Consider the following 20110-nt stretch of genomic DNA (forward strand, 5'->3'; position numbering starts at 1 on the left):
ACTCCGTCGTATAAATTTTTCGTAGTGTCGTATCAACTTTCCAACACCCTCGTCATAGAATGCAGTCGTCTGTGCTTACCACCAATACTCTACGCTAGTCTACAGCACGTTGTCTGTGCCACAATACTGTCATAGCCAGCGGCTCATGTGGACACAGAGATAAAAATCAGAGGGCGCCAACTCAGGAGAGTATGGCGGGTGATCAAACACTTCCAATCGAATTCGCTGCGATAGTGTCTTTGTTGCAGCAGCAGTGGGCGGCCGAGGATTGTCATGAGGAGGGACAGAGCCTGATGACAACATTCAGCTCCGCTTGTCGTGAACTGCCCACCGGTATCGCCTGATCCACTCTCTGAACAAGCCCGTCGGTCGACACTAGCTTCCTTTCCTGACCACCTGCATCATGAACGCCTGTACGTTCGTCTTCAAAGTTCCTGCGTCATCGTCAGATTGTGGTGTTTTGCACGACTGGTAGGAGGGTATGAAACTTGCATGAAATCAGGTAGATCCCCTCAGCATGAAGAAGCTGAATGGCAACACGCAATTCGCACTTGACGGGAGACACTATTGTTGTAGGCACTTTGACGTGCTCACTGCACGCGTAGAACTGTAAAGTGCGACGTGACGCTATCGACGGTCATACTGGAGACACTGCGCAACACATCTGCGCACAGCGTCGTCGGATTTTCACTATGGTTTTAATTTCGTGGGCGATCGGAGGCTGAAAAACATTTCGATGAGAGCACGAAAACTGTTGCGGGAGTTACTGTAGAGGTGCTGACGATGTGTACTTACGAAAGTAGCAGGTGTGCCAACTCCCCGAGCAGTCCGTCGTGCAGTAGCGGCGTTTCGGCAGCCTCGCAGATCGCCCTCAGCAGGCACGAGTGACCGTCCACACCCAAGCTGCAGGCAGAAAAGTTTTCGCAATACATCGCCGCACACAAGTGTAGTAACTACCGACGTAGCCTAGTAATGGATCAGCTTTTGCCACTGCTACTTGGTCTACAATCAACCAGTGGGAGTATTTCAGTCCATTACGTTTCGTATTTATTTATTTTTTTCGCCCCAGTAAACTGACTACAAGAATGTCTTTCTCCACTACACTGCCACCATCTTGATTCTTTGCGGCTTTAACATACCAGTTCTCTCTCCGTCGATAAAATAATGGATATAGTATTCTGAAAACAGTTATTAATTCTATAATAGGCTGACACCTGGCACTAAGAACTTGATCCACTCTGTCATTCACACTTAAGTGTTGCTGGACAATCTGGAGACATTCAGTTTTATTCACACAGTGCACGTCTCATCAACAGTTAACTGACGTAAGGTCTATGTGCAGAACCACATTCATGTGCTTGGTCTCTCTTTCCTCTTCCTCCCTATTCCTCTCTCTCACATTCTCCATCCTCTCTCCTCTTATACTCTCTATAATTTTCCCTCATTATTTCTCTTAATTTCGCTCACATTCTGTCTCATACTCAACCCCTTGTTGCCCTCTCACACATCCTGTCTCGCTCTCCCCCCCCCCTCCCCCCCTCACTCTTCCTCTCTCACTCACCGGTTCTTCACTTCCTCAGTCTCTTCCTCTTTCCTTCCTCCTCTTGCTACTTGCTAGTGTATTTTCTTCATTTCTTCCCCCTATTCTTTCCCCCCTCTCTCTTTCTTTCCTTTCCTCTCCCTCTTCCATCTCCCTATCCCGTGTATCATCTTGAAATGTCCTGATATCTGTCAGATACTCCACGTACTAATGTGTCATATCTCATTTCTATAGGAACGTCGGAGAGCGACAATATTCAGCAGTTGCTCGTGTGAGTAAGGCAGCGGAGATATTTCAGTCGCCTTTCCAGTCCTCTCCCTGAACGCCAGACTGCTCCTTAAGTTCAGTAACTCTCCAGATAAGCAAAAACGTTGGGGACATTATTCTTGAAAGGTGGAGATTTCACAGAGATTGTACTGCACGGAGAAATGTATCATCTCCAAATGGAAGAAAGGCAGGAAAGCTGAAAACCTGCTGAAAGATCAGAAAATACTGCAATATTCAATCAGGAACAAAAGCTTTTTCTACCAATCAGTTACATTCTTATGCAAGAAGCTCCTGACAGAACCAAAAGTCCAGCGAGAACTGGAGGAATATCTGGTAACTTTTACCGAATTATCTTTCGAGAGAGTTAATAGTCAATAAAGACTAATGGCTGAAGCCTGGAATAATCTTTGTCTTCTGATCAGAAAAGGGGGCAAAGCAAGAACAACATTACACTAATATGTCATTATCTTTCCAATGCATCAGATAACGGTCAATAATTGAGATCATTAAGTCATTGTGGCTTCCGTTCTTATTATGATAAGTTAGTTACTTACATACTTATTTAGTTAGTTAGTTCCTCATTACACGGATAATTTGAAAGTTTTTTTATCGAAATGATGTGGAACTAGCCAGTCTACAGGATATGTATATACGATTAGTGTTAAAATTAACGAACACATTATTTTTAACGCTACTCCTACAGCTACACGTAAATACTAGACTGTTTCACAGGCTGCCAGCTTCCAAAAAAATTGTTCATGGAATAGGACGAGTTGTTAAGAAGAAATGATTTTAGATTAGGTTTAAAATTTGCTTTTCTAACTGTCAGACATTTTATGTTAGGGGGCCAATGATCAAAAATATTTGTTACTACTTATTTAATACCTTTCTGAGCCACTGACTAATTCAGTAATGTACTGTAAACATCATTTTCTGCTCTAGTGTTGTAGGTATGGACACCACCATTCATCTCAAATTGTGGTGGATTATCAATATCGAATTTCATTCGCAGATATATGTATTGTGATGGTGCACTTAAAATGCCTAGCTCCCAGAAGAGGTACCTATACGAGCATTGAAGGTGAATAACGCGTATCATTGTTACTGCTCACTTTTGTACAATCAATGCTTTCTTAGTAAATGATTAATTATCCCGGATATCACTCTGTAAGACATTAATCAGTGGAAACATGCAAGATAGGCCAGTAGGTTGATTCGTTTGTTTCCAGGACTAGCAAACGAAGAGCAAAACTACCTGAACTTAACTGTTTGAGTAACTCAGCAATATCTTCCTTTCAGTTCAAGTTTTCATCAGCATGTGCACCCAAATACTTGGAGCATTTTACTCTGTTCACGGACTCCTGTTTCTTCATGCGATTCGTCAGTTGCTGGTATGGCACCATTTGTTGCATAGAACTGAATATAGTGTCTATTCTCAAAATTTAGGGACAGTCCATTTTCTGAGAACTATTTAGATTTTATTTGAAAAATATCATTAACAATTTGTTCTTTTGCTTTCTCTATCATCTGTAAGAAGTACCAACTCTGCTCGACGAATGTTAGGTGGAAGATCATTCAGATTTACCGGGTGAGTCAGAGGAAATGGTGATAGTGATTTTGAACAAAAAACGTCATATGAGCATATGCCTTTTCTTACGTTTCCGAGGAAACTAATGAAAACAATGGAGAACAGGACAAATGCAGATGATAGTAGATGAAACATTGTGATCTAATGTTTTATTTAATTGTATAAATTTCCTCACAAAAATGTTGAAAAAGCCCAACGTCCACGGCCAGCAGCTCTTGTAGACAGCTGCCGTGTTGCTGATCTTAGCTCATTTGTACGGTCCTTTACTTAAGTACACACATGCAAGATTCGTTGCCCTGTCATGCGCAAGTGAGTTGCGCACTGAAATGGTCAGTAAATACGACACTATGTAGCCTAATGTCGCTTTGCTTGTATTCGCACGTGAGTGCTGGTGAAGAACATGTCACTGACACTCACGATTTGCAAACAGCTGTATGTCGGATATGGTTAAGATAATGGTATATGTTAATTTGTAGTTTTTGGTTCAGAACACCCATACTATAATCCTTCTAAGGATGTAAGTTCCCTCCTGACTCACACTGTACGCAGTATAGGAGCGGACTCAAAATTGAACCTTGTGGGACGCCCCTCACGCTTTGCCTGCAACCACTAAAACATTTTCTTCTTCCAACGTTATTAAAGTTATTGTGCACATCTTTTGGAATTTTCTCTGTTAAGTGTGATTCAAATTACTTTTGTAGCCCATAAAACGTCTATATTTGTAAAACAGTAATCTAATCTTCCCAGATAAACTCTTCGTGAAGTTCACAGCAATGTGAAATGGCGATACTTTCTTATTTAAGGTTTGTAATATTTGGTGAGTAAATATATAAAGAGCATTGTCAGTCGAGAAACTATGTAGGGATCAAAACTGTGTTGTGCTAAGGAAATTGTTTCTACTTAAACGTTTTAATTATACTACTGACGGGCAACGGTCGTTCCTTACAAAGTGACCCACAACTAATTAACTGGTCACCTCTCACTCATAGCTGTCGTGGGGTCCTCAGTCATGGTGTACAGGATAAATGAATTATTCATTGTTTCTGTCTGCAACATATTCAGTAGACAATAAATAACTTTTTTTTTTTCAAATTTTAATTACTGCAGACTCAAACACAGCACTTTGTTTAACTGGTTAAAATGAAGTGTAACACCAAATAAATGAGAATTATTTTAGTAATCTTATAAAACTCATAGAATATTTGGGTACTAGCTGTACCTGGACACGCGTAGGAGTGGCTCAGTCTGGTTAAATGTAAAAGAAACAAAAGAGAAAGCACAGATTTTCAGTATGTCCGGTAATTCGACATGAGTCCTAATCACCTGTTCCCCCTGTCGCTGTCCATCATCTCGTGGCCCTCTCCTTGTCCATTGACTGAGAATACACTCCTGGAAATGGAAAAAAGAACACATTGACACCGGTGTGTCAGACCCACCATACTTGCTCCGGACACTGCGAGAGGGCTGTACAAGCAATGATCACACGCACGGCACAGCGGACACACCAGGAACCGCGGTGTCGGCCGTCGAATGGCGCTAGCTGCGCAGCATTTGTGCACCGCCGCCGTCAGTGTCAGCCAGTTTGCCGTGGCATACGGAGCTCCATCGCAGTCTTTAACACTGGTAGCATGCCGCGACAGCGTGGACGTGAACCGTATGTGCAGTTGACGGACTTTGAGCGAGGGCGTATAGTGGGCATGCGGGAGGCCGGGTGGACGTACCGCCGAATTGCTCAACACGTGGGGCGTGAGGTCTCCACAGTACATCGATGTTGTCGCCTGGGACCGGACCGCAGCGACGCACGGATGCACGCCAAGACCGTAGGATCCTACGCAGTGCCGTAGGGGACCGCACCGCCACTTCCCAGCAAATTAGGGACACTGTTGCTCCTGGGGTATCGGCGAGGACCATTCGCAACCGTCTCCATGAAGCTGGGCTACGGTCCCGCACACCGTTAGGCCGTCTTCCGCTCACGCCCCAACATCGTGCAGCCCGCCTCCAGTGGTGTCGCGACAGGCGTGAATGGAGGGACGAATGGAGACGTGTCGTCTTCAGCGATGAGAGTCGCTTCTGCCTTGGTGCCAATGATGGTCGTATGCGTGTTTGGCGCCGTGCAGGTGAGCGCCACAATCAGGACTGCATACGACCGAGGCACACAGGGCCAACACCCGGCATCATGGTGTGGGGAGCGATCTCCTACACTGGCCGTACACCACTGGTGATCGTCGAGGGGACACTGAATAGTGCACGGTACATCCAAACCGTCATCGAACCCATCGTTCTACCATTCCTAGACCGGCAAAGGAACTTGCTGTTCCAACAGGACAATGCACGTCCGCATGAATCCCGTGCCACCCAACGTGCTCTAGAAGGTGTAAGTCAACTACCCTGGCCAGCAAGATCTCCGGATCTGTCCCCCATTGAGCATGTTTGGGACTGGATGAAGCGTCGTCTCACGCGGTCTGCACGTCCAGCACAAACGCTGGTCCAACTGAGGCGCCAGGTGGAAATGGCATGGCAAGCCGTTCCACAGGACTACACCCAGCATCTCTACGATCGTCTCCATGGGAGAATAGCAGCCTGCATTGCTGCGAAAGGTGGATATACACTGTATTAGTGCCGACATTGTGCATGCTCTGTTGCCTGTGTCTATGTGCCTGTGGTTCTGTCAGTGTGATCATGTGATGTATCTGACCCCAGGAATGTGTCAATAAAGTTTCCCCTTCCTGGGACAATGAATTCACGGTGTTCGTATTTCAATTTCCAGGAGTGTATGTTCAACGATTCTGCAGCAAACAGAAATTAGGGATGTTGATCTGTAATTTTGCGGGTCCGTTCTTTTACACTTCTTATACACAGGAGTTACCTGAGCTTTTGCCCAGTCGCTTGGGGATTTGTGCTGGCCGAGAGATTCACGATAAATGCAAGCTAGGTAAGCGGCCAGTGCCGTAGAGTACTCTTTGTAAAATCGAACTGGGATTCCATCTAGACTTGGATATTTACTTGCTTTCAGATCTTGCAGTTGCTTCTCAATGTCAGGTACGCCTATTCCTAAGTCGTCCACACGGGAGTCTGTCCGATGGTCAAATGACGGTATGTGTGTACGATTCTCTTGCGTGAATGGTTTCTTGAACGTGAAATTTAAAACTTCGGCTTTCGTTTTGCTATCTCCAACTGGCACATCAGACTGGCCAACAAGGGACTGAATGAAAGCCTTAGACCTGCATAGCGATTTTACGTAAGACCAGAATTTTCTCGGGTTCTTTTGCTAAGGTGTGACGGTGGCAGTTGTCGTATGCTTCGCGCATAGCTCTTTTCACAGACTTACAAATCTCTACTAAACTTCGATTGTCGTCATTTCTGTGTTCCCTTTTGAACCGAGAGTGCAACAGCCTCTGTTTCCTCAGAACCACCCGAATTTCGCTGTTAAACCATGGTGGGTCTTTTTCATCATTTATCAGCTTACTATGCACATAGGTCTCCAGACCACGATTTATAATCTGCTTAAACTTTGCCCATAATTCGTCTACATAAATCCTATTCACTGTTTAAGTGAGATGTTAATAACTGCTTATCTGCTCTGTCTAACAGAAACACCCCCCTTGCGTTGTTGACTGACATTTGTTTCCCACCCCTCTGACCATTTCCTCTTTCACCACTCCTCTCTCTGATCTTGAGCCTTGTTTATCGTCATTGCAAGTTACGTTTCTGTAGTAGCATTCTAGTCGTAAACCAATAAACCAGTAATACAACTTTCCACTCTTCTGTGAAAATCTCGTGGGAGGAAGAAAACAAAACAGCACATTGTTGTTCATACAATTTATGTTTAAGGATATATAATATAATGAGAGAGAATATATATGACAGAATGAAATTGGCTAGTGTTTAAAATGTCCCGCTATCGTAGTTACAATTGGCTGCGTCAAAGAGAACAAAATTGCACATTTTTTACAGCAGAGCGATTCCTTCATCAGAAACGGTTTCGAAATTAAACATGTACGTTGTTATTTGAAAAGAAACATTTAGTGTTTGTTCGTCTGAATGTTTGATAGAGTATCGTTTAAAATTTGAAGTATGTAAATCCGTCAAGAACGTTTCGAGATTTTTGTAAACCGCATTTACACTGTTACATATACGAAACAAAAGCGTCATAACTTCTTAACGGTTTGCGTTACGACGTTCAAACTGCACGGTTGACCGCGGGGCATGATGGGAATTAGTATGCCCATGCATGGTTTGGTTTAGCGACGAAGCCCACTTTCAGTTGGATGGGTTCGTCAACAAGCAAAATTGGCGCATTTGGGAGACTGAGAATCCGCATTTCGCGATTTAGAAGTCTCTTCACCCTCAATAGGTGACTGTGTGGCGTGCAGTGTGCAGTCACGGAATAATCGGTGCGATATTCGTTGGTGGCACGGTGACTATCGAACAGTACGTGACGGTTTTGGAAGATGATTTCATCCCCATTATTCAAACTGACACCAGTTTCGACAAGATGTAGTTTGTGCACGCCTGAGCTGGACCCCATCGAAGCAGGAGAGTGATGTCCTGGAGGACTGCATTCTGACTCTGGGGTACCCAAAGGTCATTGGCATGGGTCTCTATTGGCCGCCATATTCTCCGAATCTGAACACACGCGACTCCCTTTTTTCGAGCTATATTAAAGAAAAGGTGCACAGCAATAACCCCAAAATCATTGCTGAACTGAAAATAGCCATTCAGGAGGTCATTGACAGCATCGATGTTCCGACGCATCAGTGCGGCATGCAGAATTTCGCTATTCATTTGTGCCACATCATCGCCAATGATGGCAGGCGTATCGAACATGTCATAATCTAAATCCAAATGTTTGTAGTGACGTTCATGTTGTGACTTGGCAAGACAGCCAAGCCACTATGATTGGTAGCCGAAAGGCACGCGTTTAAGCTCACGCAGGCTGGCGTGAGGTCTGGAACATTAAGGGAATTTATAGTAGCAAATAAAGTACGTAGCTGATGGAATACTTAACTTCAATCCATAATTGGTGAACATCGGTCTGAAGGTACATGCATCACAACATAAATAGCAAATGATAATGGCGCCTTGCTAGGTCGTAGCAAATGACGTAGCTGAAGGCTATGCTAACTATCGTCTCGGCAAATGAGAGCGTAATTTGTCAGTGAACCATCTCTAGCAAAGTCGGCTGTACAACTGGGGCGAGTGCTAGGACGTCTCTCTAGACCTGCCGTGTCGCGGCGCTCGGTCTGCAATCACTGACAGTGGCGACACGCGGGTCCGACGTATACTAACGGACCGCGGCCGATTTAAAGGCTACCACCTAGCAAGTGTGGTGTCTGGCGGTGACACCACAGTTCACATGTTGGATAAAGTGTGTGCTCGTCGTAGTTTGTAACAAATTTACGTTTTTTCCATGTAGTTCAATTGTCAGCCTGTATTATACGAGGGTTGGAACTTTAATAGTGGCAACTATTTACTTACAGCTCGTACAAAATAGATACGTGTTTCAAAGTATTACTGGCCTTGAAAGTAGTCACCATTATTGTGTATAACCTGTTGCCAGCGATGTGGAAGTCGCAGGACACTCTTAGCAGTGCCAGTTGTGTCTATTTCCCGACGAATTTGTAGCAGTTCTGAAGCGAATGCCGTGAAGCGTTTCCTTCAGTTTAGAAATCTAGTTGAACTTACGAGGTCTTAAGTCAGGGGGAGTGCAGTAGGTGGTATAGAACTTAGCAGCCCTATCACTCAAACAAATCAGTAACAGCTTGCACTGTACGTGCTTGAACATTGTCCTGCAAAATGATGGTCAGGTCCTGCAGAAAGTGTCATCACTTCTGTCTCTATTCTGTTCAGTTTTGGAACACAACCTACGACCAGCTTAGAGACAGAAGTGATGACACTTTCTGCAGGACCTGACCATCATTTTTCAGGTCAATGCTCAAGCACGTACAATGCAAGGTGTTACTGATTTGTTTGACTGATGGGACTGCTAAGTGCTATACCACCTATTGCACTCCCCTGACTTAAGCCCTCGTAAGTTCAACTCGATTTCTGAACTGAAGGAAACACTTTACGGCATTCACTTCAGAACTCCTACAAATTCGTCGGGCAATCGACCGCGCCTCTCGGACTGTCAACACAACTGGCATTGCTAAGAGTACTCTACAACTTCCATATCGCTGAAAACGGGTTACACACAATATTGGTGGCTACGTCAGTAAAACTTTGAAACACGTATCTATTCTCTACGAGCTGTAAATAAATAGTTGCCACTATTAAAGTTCCAACCCTCGTATATGCTGTAAACCAACGATTATCCGCGGTAACTGGGGACTTAAAACAGCCGGCACTCCGCAATTAAAGTACGAAGTAACGTATTACGGTTGTTCGAAAGCAAAAATTAATTACCATGTCATAATTAAAATCATTTAACGCATGTTTATAATAAATTCTACTTTAATAATGTATATGTGAAAATTCGGTACTTACAAAGAAGACAGAACAATCCAGTGACACATTACCTTACACTACTTTGAAACAAAATACAGTCCAGTACTTCCAATGTTCGTGCAACACATTGTTTACAACACTCGTATTGTACTGTGGCATTATCGCTCATCCTTGACCACTCCCAGGTGAAAGAAAAATTTCCAACAGCAGAAATAAATGGGAGACGCAGGGCGCGGATGACTCGCAAAGTGGATAATCCGTCTGCGGATAATGACAGTATCTATCCGCTGAACGTTCATTAGAGTATTGTGTAAAATTTTAAATAAATTTGTGAAGATCGCTTCGAGGTTTCTTGCAAGGTCCCCCCTCTTACACATCACATACATATTTATATCTAGTAGAAATATATAGATTATGTCCGTTCGAATATGCATTAGAGCGTCCTGTAAAAATCCGAAGCATATTGGTTAACAAGTTTTTTTGTAACAAAGTTTCTCCCTTCCGAATTTTATATTTGTTTATATATCGCATACTTAAGAAAACCAGTTATACAAACACACGCGAGTACGCACACGCAACGTTGTGCCAAAATTTCAAAGCTGAATTTTTATAAATTACGATTTATCCTTATAAAAAAATCTGAATTTATTGTTACACAACAACTTTAAAGCAATGTTCGCAGGGAATACACAGTAACACGAGACAGGAAATTGTTAACTCCTTGAAAGTTGATAACTGCGCTGAAAGATAAACATGGTGTGACGAATAGCAAAAATAGTAAGCTGACGTAATCGTGAGGGTGTAAAGGTGTTTGTCGCTACACACTGTCTGAAAAGCTAATTCCCTTTCTCATGGAAGAGCTCCACAAAGAAGTGTGATCGCACCAGCGTCAGTACTTCAGCGAGTGACAAGTGTTTTCGAAGCATGCTCTGCCACCGCTGACGCAGGTACGTACCCGTCCATGATGGAGGAGATGGCGCCGTAGGCTGCGGCCCGCCCCACCGTCACCTGCAGGTCCTGCTCCGCCTGGCTGATGTTGGTCATCTCGGCGTACAGCCACTGGAACTGCAGCTGCATCACCATGGTGCGGTTGGGCAGCTTCACCGGCGTCGTTATGCCTACGACAAACTGCCACACGCGGCATGCTAATGCAGTTGCGAAGAACGGTCGTCGCAGCTTACCACCAATCGAAATTCCATACAACATTATACTCCCGCACAAATATACCAAATTGTGAATCTGTTATATGACGATCAGTGTGGCTTTCTGGAAAGATACAGGCACTAGAGAACCGGTTCTGGCGCTGCAGTTGACAGGGGAAGCCAGGCACGTACATAGGATTCAAAGAAACTCCGCCCGAACAGGCCATGAAGGCCCAATGGCACCGACCGGCCGCCATATCATCCTCAGACCACAGGCGTCACTGGACACGGATATGGAGGGGCATGTGGCCAGCATACCGCTCTCCCAGCCGTATGTCAGTTTACGAGACCGGTACACAGGATTCGGTAAACTAGAAAAAGCGTGTGACAATTTAAAATGGTGCAAGATGTTCAAAATTCTGTTCAAAATCTGAGTAAGCTACAAAGAAAGAAAGTAGTATCCAGAATGCAGAGGGTACAAGTGTAGATTTTTTTATATGTACTGCCTTAAGATGTACTGACATCAGTGTGTTGGTTGTTTTTTCTCTGTGTCGAATAGTCTTCTCACAAATATATCGCAATTGTACGACCTGATATTTTCTGCACGGTCATACGCGTGTCTGTAGAGACTACCCGTTTTGTGTCCACTCATCCACAGTTCAACAGTTGACCTGCTGATGAGAGGAAACATTAATAGCTTGCTGTTGCTACATTTACTTGGAGGTACTAACCAACCAACCTCTAATGGCTATAACCATTAGCCTGCGCCGCGCGGAGCGGCCGGGCGGCTTGAGGCGCCATGTCACGGATTGCGCGGCCCCTCCCGCCGGAAGTTCGAGTCCACCCTCGATCATGGGTGTGTGTGTTGTTCCTAGGATAAGTTGGTCTAAGCAGTGTGTAAGTCTAGGGACCGATGACCTTAGAAGCCGGCCGGTGTGGCGAAGCGGTTCTAGGCGCTACAGTCTGGAGCCGCGCGACCGCTACGGTCGCAGGTTCGAATCCTGCCTCGGGCATGCATGTGTTTGATGTCCTTAGGTTAGTTAAGTTTAAGCAGTTCAAAGTTCTAGGGGACTGATGACCTCAGACGTTAAGTCCCATAATGCTCAGAGCCATTTGAACCATTTTGACTTTAGCAGTTTGGTCCCTTAGGAATTCACACACATCTGAACATTAGTCTACAAATGACGTAAATACTGAGATAATGTTGTTCAGTATACCCTCGTCAATCACCAATAGAAATATCTCCACTGATACCTATTACACCCTGTACAGTACGTACATTCTCTGCCTCGTGATGACTGGGTGTTGTGTGATGTCCTTAGGTTAGTTAGGTTTAAGTAGTTCTAAGTTCTAGGGGACTGATGACCATAGACGTTAAGTCCCATAGTGCTCAGAGCCATTTGAACCAACCAGTACGTACAATAACAAAAAGGAAGCAACCATAATGGAATGCCAAGAACGATGGGTTCGGATTAAAAAGGGTCTAAGAGAGCGATGCAGTCTTTCTCTCCGACTGTTCAATCTCAACAGTGAAGGAGCAATGAGGGAAATAAAATAACGGATCATGAGTGGGATCAGGGTGACAGAATACCAACGATAAGACTCACTGCTATCGTCAGTGACAGAGAAGAAGTAAAGAATGGACAGTCTAATCGGCACACACTGTGGACTGAGTGTTAATCGTAGAAAGACGAGGACCAGCAGAAATCAGATGAACTATAAACTTAACAACGAAATTGGTGACCACGAAGTAGGCTACGTTAAGGAATTCTGATACCTCGTAAGCAATATAAAACGTGAAGGAAGAAGCAAGCAGCACAGGAAACACAGAATAGCGCAGGCCAAAATAAGTCTACCAGTATCCTAAGATTGAACGTTGGCGTTAATCTGAGCAATAAATTTATAAGAACGAACGTCTGGAGCGCAGTACTGTTTGGAAGTGAACAGTGAGAAATCCAGAAAAGAATATAAACGAAGCGTTTGAGATGTGGTGCTGTACTAGGATGTTGATAATTAGGTACACCGTAATGTAAGGAATGAGGAAATTCTTCGCAGAATCAGCAAAGAAAGGGACACCTAGAAAACACTGACAAGAAGATGAGACAGGGTCATTGAAAATGTGTTGAGATGTCATGGAATAACTTACACGATACAGTGTAGGAGCCTTCCATCTCATTCGATAAAGAACCGTCATGTGAAGTGGAAAAGTTAAAGGAAGTGCCAGTACAATTCGAAGGGGGACATTACCAGGATGTGTGACAAGTTCTAACGAATCAGAATGTAACAACACGTTTGCAAAACCATTAAGTAGAAGAAGCTTTCACGCCGCAACGACAACATAAAATTGTCACCATCTTGTCGGTAAGGACCTAACAGACCGACCGACGACGGCTTCATAAACAGTGCTCGGTCTGCGTCTGAGCTCTGCAGGCGGTGTGGACCTTGTTCAGGCTAAACAATTTCCATTACATTGGCTTCTGTTCTCCAGAAAACGTCAAACAACAAGGCATCAGAGTGCAACCAGCGAGCGAACGCCAAGGGTGTCGTATATGACGACAAAATGTAGTATTTTCGAAAATGCTTACTTCAAACTGTCACACAGTGCGAGAAAGGTATGTGCATCTACACCTACCTCATTACTCCGCGGTTAACACTTACGTCTTTGGCAGAGGGTTCATAGAACCACTTTCACATTATTTCTCGACCATGCCCTTCTTCTGAAGGGCATGCACGAAGAATAAAAACGTAAATGTTCCCGTGTGAGCTCTGATTTCTCTCATTTTATCACGATGATTATTTCTGGCTTTGTTACTGGGAGTCAAGAAAATTATTTGGCATTCGTAGACGTAATTCGATGATTGTAATTTTGTGAATAGATCTCCCCACAACGGAAAACAATTTTGTTTTAATGGCAGACACCGCCACTTGCTTATCATTTGTACGACACTCTCTCCCATATTTCGTGAGAATACCAAACGCCATGCATTCCTTTGAAGATTCTTGGTAACATCCGTCGATACTGCCTGCTAAGGACGACTTCTCGCGTAGCAATACTCCAGAAGAGGACGGACATGCATTGTGTCGACGGTCTCTTCAGCGGATTTCTTGAATTTTTTTAAGTGTTCTGCCAACAAAGTGCAGTCTTTGGTTATGACTGTTTAAAAGAAAGTTAAATCGTAATTTTATTTTCATTTTCCATCCTTCCTTAGTTGCTTCAAAATTCATGGCGGTATGTTTTGTGTTTGCAACTAAATGAAAGTCAGTTTTTTTTTTGTTTACTTTCCCGGACGTGTTTCGCTTCCTACATACATTTCCGTCACATTTAGAAACAGTAACAGACAAACCACATAAATATCAAGGAGTATGTATATACAGCTATATACCAGAATACCAATAATGTAAATCATTGCATCTAGGAATGACAGACAGTAATTTCAAAACTAGGTATAAAGTACATAAAAGAAGCTGGAAGTATGAAAATAGCCATTCTATCTTTCCTGAAAACCTGATAAAATGTCCAGTATGGAACAGGACACGAAAATTATATGGGCGAGCAAATACATCCAAAAACTCCTGACATTACACAAAATATTTAACAGACAAAGAGGCCTTGCAATGAAAAAGAAAGTAATTAATGACCAAATCAATGTAAGCAATATCTCACTAATCATTTTATCCACTAAAACAACAGGAAATAGAAATGTAAAACATAACCCCACTAGATAATTAATTAATCCTCCCCTCTCTCTCTATCTCTTTTCCTCCCCCCCCTCCCTCTCTCTCTCTCTCTCTCTCTCTGTCACACACACACACACACACACACACACACACACATACACACACTCACCCGCGGTTGCCCCACCCCTCACCGACTCTCCCACAGAGAGAGGGGGGGGGGGGGTTAGGAGGGAGGGAAAGAGAGAGACAGAGAGCAGAGAATGCATTCACACAAGGAATAACGCACTCGCACAAAACATATAACACACGACAGGCACTTACACACACACACACACACACACACACACACACACACACAAACACACACACACACAGATAGATACATAATAAAAGATCAAATATCATACCATACAACACAAACAAAAGGCGAAAGAAATACAAATGCAGTGTTGCAATAAATGTGGTCGAAAAAAAACGACGAACAGGACCATCTGGGCCGGCCGAAGTGGCCGTGCGGTTAAAGGCGCTGCAGTCTGGAACCGCAAGACCACTACGGTCGCAGGTTCGAATCCTGCCTCGGGCATGGATGTTAGTGATGTCCTTAGGATAGTTAGGTTTAACTAGTTCTAAGTTCTAGGGGACTAATGACCTCAGCAGTTGAGTCCCATAGTGCTCAGAGCCATTTGAACCAGGACCATCTGGAGTGTTGAGACCGAGTAAATACATCTCCAGGACAAACCACATGTATTAATTACACTGAAAATATTGGTTAAAAACAGTCTTGGTTGCGATTTTAGTTTTTTTATTTTTCAACGACGCGTTTCGCGTTATTTAGGCGCTCCCGTGGGAACGCGTTATGCAGATCTTGGTGCCTCTCGCGTTCATCTAGAAAAGATAACCTGAAGATGCCTAAATAAGGCGAAACTCGTCGTTGAAAAACAAAAAAAAAAAAAAAAACTAAAATTGCAACCATGACTGTTTTTAACCAATACTGTTAACCACTGGTTTGCTGTATGCCACATATGGATTGGAATAATTTCTACACTGAAAATGTTAAATAGCACCAAACGATAATTTAAACTCACTAAACTTGTTCTGCAAAAGTTGTTTCTAACATGAAGAAGAAGAGCAAAGCAAGAGAAAACGTAGCATAGTAACATGCTTGTAAGTACTACACAGTGCATTTATTATACATTTAAAAACAAACATGTACTACAGGCTACCGAAGATACTTCATAATTAAAAGAAGCAAAACACATATGCCTTCCATTTAGTTGCAAGGGCTGAACATACTTCCATGAAAGGTAATGTAATATTTTAATTTATTCGTGGACTCACGTTTCAGGTATTGAACGCTAGGTGAATGGATTATCTCAACACATAAGTCGTCCTGGAATACTGAAGTGCTGACAAAAATCAGCTGTAAGAGTGTCTATCAAAGAGAACTAGCGTTATGCGCGTCGGTCGACGTTTGGAAAGCAAAACTGAAGCGATTTCGCGTAGCGTAGATTCGACGATGCTCGGTAGGATTCCGGAGGTACGTGACACCAGATGTGTACGCACAGGCCACGCAGTTCCCACATATTACGGCCTGGTCCTCAGTGAGCGCAGAGCTGGTGTCCGGTAGCGTCCCCACAGGTGTTCCTTCGCGTTCATATCAGGCAAATTTCGTGGCCAACACATCAATGTGAGTACACTTTCGTGCTCCTCTAACCGGACACGAACATTAACCTGATATAACAAGTACTTGGTTCAACTGACTAGGAAAAATGTTACGTACTCCTGACATACAGTCGGTGGAACAGTGATCAGTACGGTAGTGATAAACTTGCCGGGTGTCCATGGGACCCGCGCACCGATGGTTCCGTACAAACTTAGTTGCGTATACAGATAGTTCATCAATACTGGGAATAGAGAACCTCGACGATTACTCTGCGTTAGCGACACTGATAATGGCAAGTTATCGGTCCCAGGAATTCCAAGACTTTCGGGAATGTTTTAATTTTAAGTTTGAATCTGGATAACAAATGACAAAAGACATACGTTTTGAGTGATATAATTACGCATTAACTATTTTCGCATCTTTTTGCCTTTACTTGTACTGTGCATCCTTGGTTTTTGCCAAATTTCATGATTCTAGGCCAGAACGACGTACCCTATAACCTTTGACGAGTGGGTTTACGAGTGTCAAAATCTGAGACAAAACTGGCCGTAATTTCTGATTGCATTGACATACAAGATTAACTTTTTTGCACCACTTATAAACTGTAGATCGTTGCGTGTAACATAAATTTCAATTTTCTACGTCCACCGGTTCCTGAGAAAAAAGGGTATTAACAGACGGACGAACATACAGTCGGATAAGAAATGACAAAAACTTTCTTCTGTGTTTTATAATTACAAAGTAACAATTTTCGGATTTTTTTCCTTGACTTGCACTGTGCATCTTTGCTTCTTGCCATATTTCAAGATTCTAGGCCAAGCTACACGGTACTCCCGTTGACTTAGAATCACGAAATTTGGCAATAAACAAGGTGAACGAGTTTACGAGTATCAAAATATGTAACGTAAATGACCCTATCTTTTGACTGCGTTGACATACACGCTTAACTTTTTTACGCCACTAAGGAACCATAGACCTTAGTATGTGGCATAAATGTCAGCTTGATATGTCTACAGGCTCCTGAGGAAAGGGGACCCTAATAGACGGAGGGACAGAAACTTAGATGACAAATGAAAAATTTTTTTCGTGTAATATAATTACGAATTAACAATTCTAGGATTTTTCCATTAGTTTTATTGTAAAACCTTACTTCTTGCCAAATTTCATGATTCTAGATCAACGGAAGTATCGTATAGCTTTTTGTATGCGCGTTTGAAATATCAAAATATGTGACATGGACGTATCTTGACGTAGAACTTTCAATTTTTTAGAACTCCACGGGAGTGTAGACCTCAGAACGTGGCTGGCATAAACTTCAACTTGATATGTCTATTCCTGAGAAAAGGGTTTTTAATAGTCGGACAGACAGACAGACGGACAATGAAGTGAGCCTATAGGGTTCAGATTTTATAGACTGAGGTATGGAACCCTAAAAAAATATATGTTTTACTCTAAAGTCGCAGTTTACTTATTTTGCCGTTTTGACATGCTCGCTGTCCTCGTCGTGACGACCGCATATATGTTGTTTCAAATACAGCTAGCTACACGTGACATTTGGGCTTTAATATTCGCCGCCTTCATTAATATTCTGCTCGAGGCAATTCAAAACGCTGGCTAATCAGGAGGTTTCGTGCAGCTCACTCAGGATTCTCAATGCTCAGTGAGATTAGTTTTGTGAACCGTAAGAATCCCATAGAGAACACTTCTTGGAACCTAAGCGAACTCACTTGACAAAGAGGAAATCATAAAACACTGCTTTTCTTTAACTGCATCACGTTTCTGCAACACGTTTTCAATGATAACAGATGGTCGTACTTTACCCGGAACCTCCGTATGACCATCGTTAAACATTCTCACCCAGTTTCTTACCACCAGCTCGCAAACCCGGCATTGTCAATTTTCATTAGAAACGAAAACAAAATACGAATTATGTTTGTACTGTAACATCGAAAACAATTCATTCCCATGTATTCATGAAAATGCCTCCCAAATTATGGAACAGTCATACAATGAAATATGCATAGCAAGTACAACACGGAAATGAAGAAACAGAGTACGCAGGTTCCTGTAATGCATATTTTAACTTAGGACTTGATTATAAATAGTACTCATAGTTACATATCCAGCCTGTTGGGCGCAACTGCTTTCCGTGTCTACAGCATGAGTTTGTAAACGTCTCTATGTGAATGCCTTGTCATAGCTCTATAGACGGCTATTGTCTTCTCCTACAGGCGTTTGCGCTTCGCAGTTCAAAGCTGACAGAGGGCTGCCAGGTGTCAGGGATTTCCTTCAGTTGAGTCAAATGTAGGAGTACTAGTGAAGAAAAAACGTATTAAAACTTAATGCATGACGTGGCATTCGTGTACGCATCTTAGTGCTTATGACGTCATATCTCTTAAGCCATGTGTCGTGCACCAATATATACGCGTAAATACATTCAGCGGCGTATGTGGATACTGTCAGCGAATTAAGTTGCGAATAGAGCTAGTGGCGAAGAAATAATAAATTTAAAGTCATGAATGATATGGCAGTTATTCACGCATCTCACTGTTTACGGCGTAAAAAAATTCAAATTGTTCCAAGCATTATGGGACTTAACATCTGAGGTCATTAGTCCCCTAGACTGAGAACTACTTAAACCTAACTAACCTAAGGACATCACACACACCATGCCCGAGGCAGGATTCGAACCTGCGACCGTAGCAGCAGCGCGGTTGCGGACTGAAGCGCGTAGAACAGCTCGGCCACAACGGCCGGCTTATGGCGTCATATCTACTGAACTATGTGTAGTACCATGTGTGTGGCTTATGCGGATAGATTCCATCACTTGTAGAGTTCTCTACACAAACTTCTCCAATCTGCCGATAAACTCCGTCAGTTTTCACGTGTTTTGCACACAAAGAACAAATCACTGTGTATATTTCACAGTCGGACGAATTTTAACTGACCGAACTATTGCAGATCAGCAGAAACTACTGCTTTCTTTACCATGTGTTGGTCAGCCAGTCGATGCAGCTAATCAGTACATAGTTGCGGAATGGCTTCCTAACCAGCTGCCGAGATCATATTTAAAACCGGTACGCTATTAAAAATACTTATTTAGTATACTCTAATACACTCCTGGAAATGGAAAAAAGAACACATTGACACCGGTGTGTCAGACCCACCATACTTGCTCCGGACACTGCGAGAGGGCTGTACAAGCAATGATCACACGCACGGCACAGCGGACACACCAGGAACTGCGGTGTTGGCCGTCAAATGGCGCTAGCTGCGCAGCACTTGTGCACCGCCGCCATCAGTGTCAGCCAGTTTGCCGTGGCATACGGAGCTCCATCGCAGTCTTTAACACTGGTAGCATGCCGTGACAGCATGGACGTGAACCGTATGTGCAGTTGACGGACTTTGAGCGAGGGCGTATAGTGGGCATGCGGGAGGCCGGGTGGACGTACCGCCGAATTGCTCAACACGTGGGGCGTGAGGTCTCCACAGTACATCGATGTTGTCGCCAGTGGTCGGCGGAAGGTGCACGTGCCTGTCGAGCTGGGACCGGACCGCAGCGACGCACGGATGCACGCCAAGACCGTAGGATCCTACGCAGTGCCGTAGGGGACCGCACCGCCACTTCCCAGCAAATTAGGGACACTGTTGCTCCTGGGGTATCGGCGAGGACCATTCGCAACCGTCTCCATGAAGCTGGGCTACGGTCCCGCACACCGTTAGGCCGTCTTCCGCTCACGCCCCAACATCGTGCAGCCTGCCTCCAGTGGTGTCGCGACAGGCGT

At 43.7% G+C, this 20110-nt stretch overlaps 1 protein-coding gene across 1 annotated transcript in view; it reads right to left on the reverse strand.

Moving 5' to 3' along the window:
• LOC124622722 overlaps positions 1-20110 on the reverse strand; it is an 83973-nt gene that overhangs the window by 22562 nt on the left and 41301 nt on the right. Inside the window, exons 3-4 of the mRNA XM_047148512.1 lie at positions 10798-10970; positions 796-903 (exon numbers count right to left, since the gene is read on the reverse strand). Of these exons, the coding sequence (XP_047004468.1) occupies positions 796-903; positions 10798-10970 (281 nt within the window). The remainder of the gene's footprint in view (positions 1-795; positions 904-10797; positions 10971-20110) is intronic.

This window comes from Schistocerca americana, chromosome 7 (genome assembly GCF_021461395.2).
Source record: "Schistocerca americana isolate TAMUIC-IGC-003095 chromosome 7, iqSchAmer2.1, whole genome shotgun sequence".
Taxonomy (NCBI): domain Eukaryota; kingdom Metazoa; phylum Arthropoda; class Insecta; order Orthoptera; family Acrididae; genus Schistocerca; species Schistocerca americana.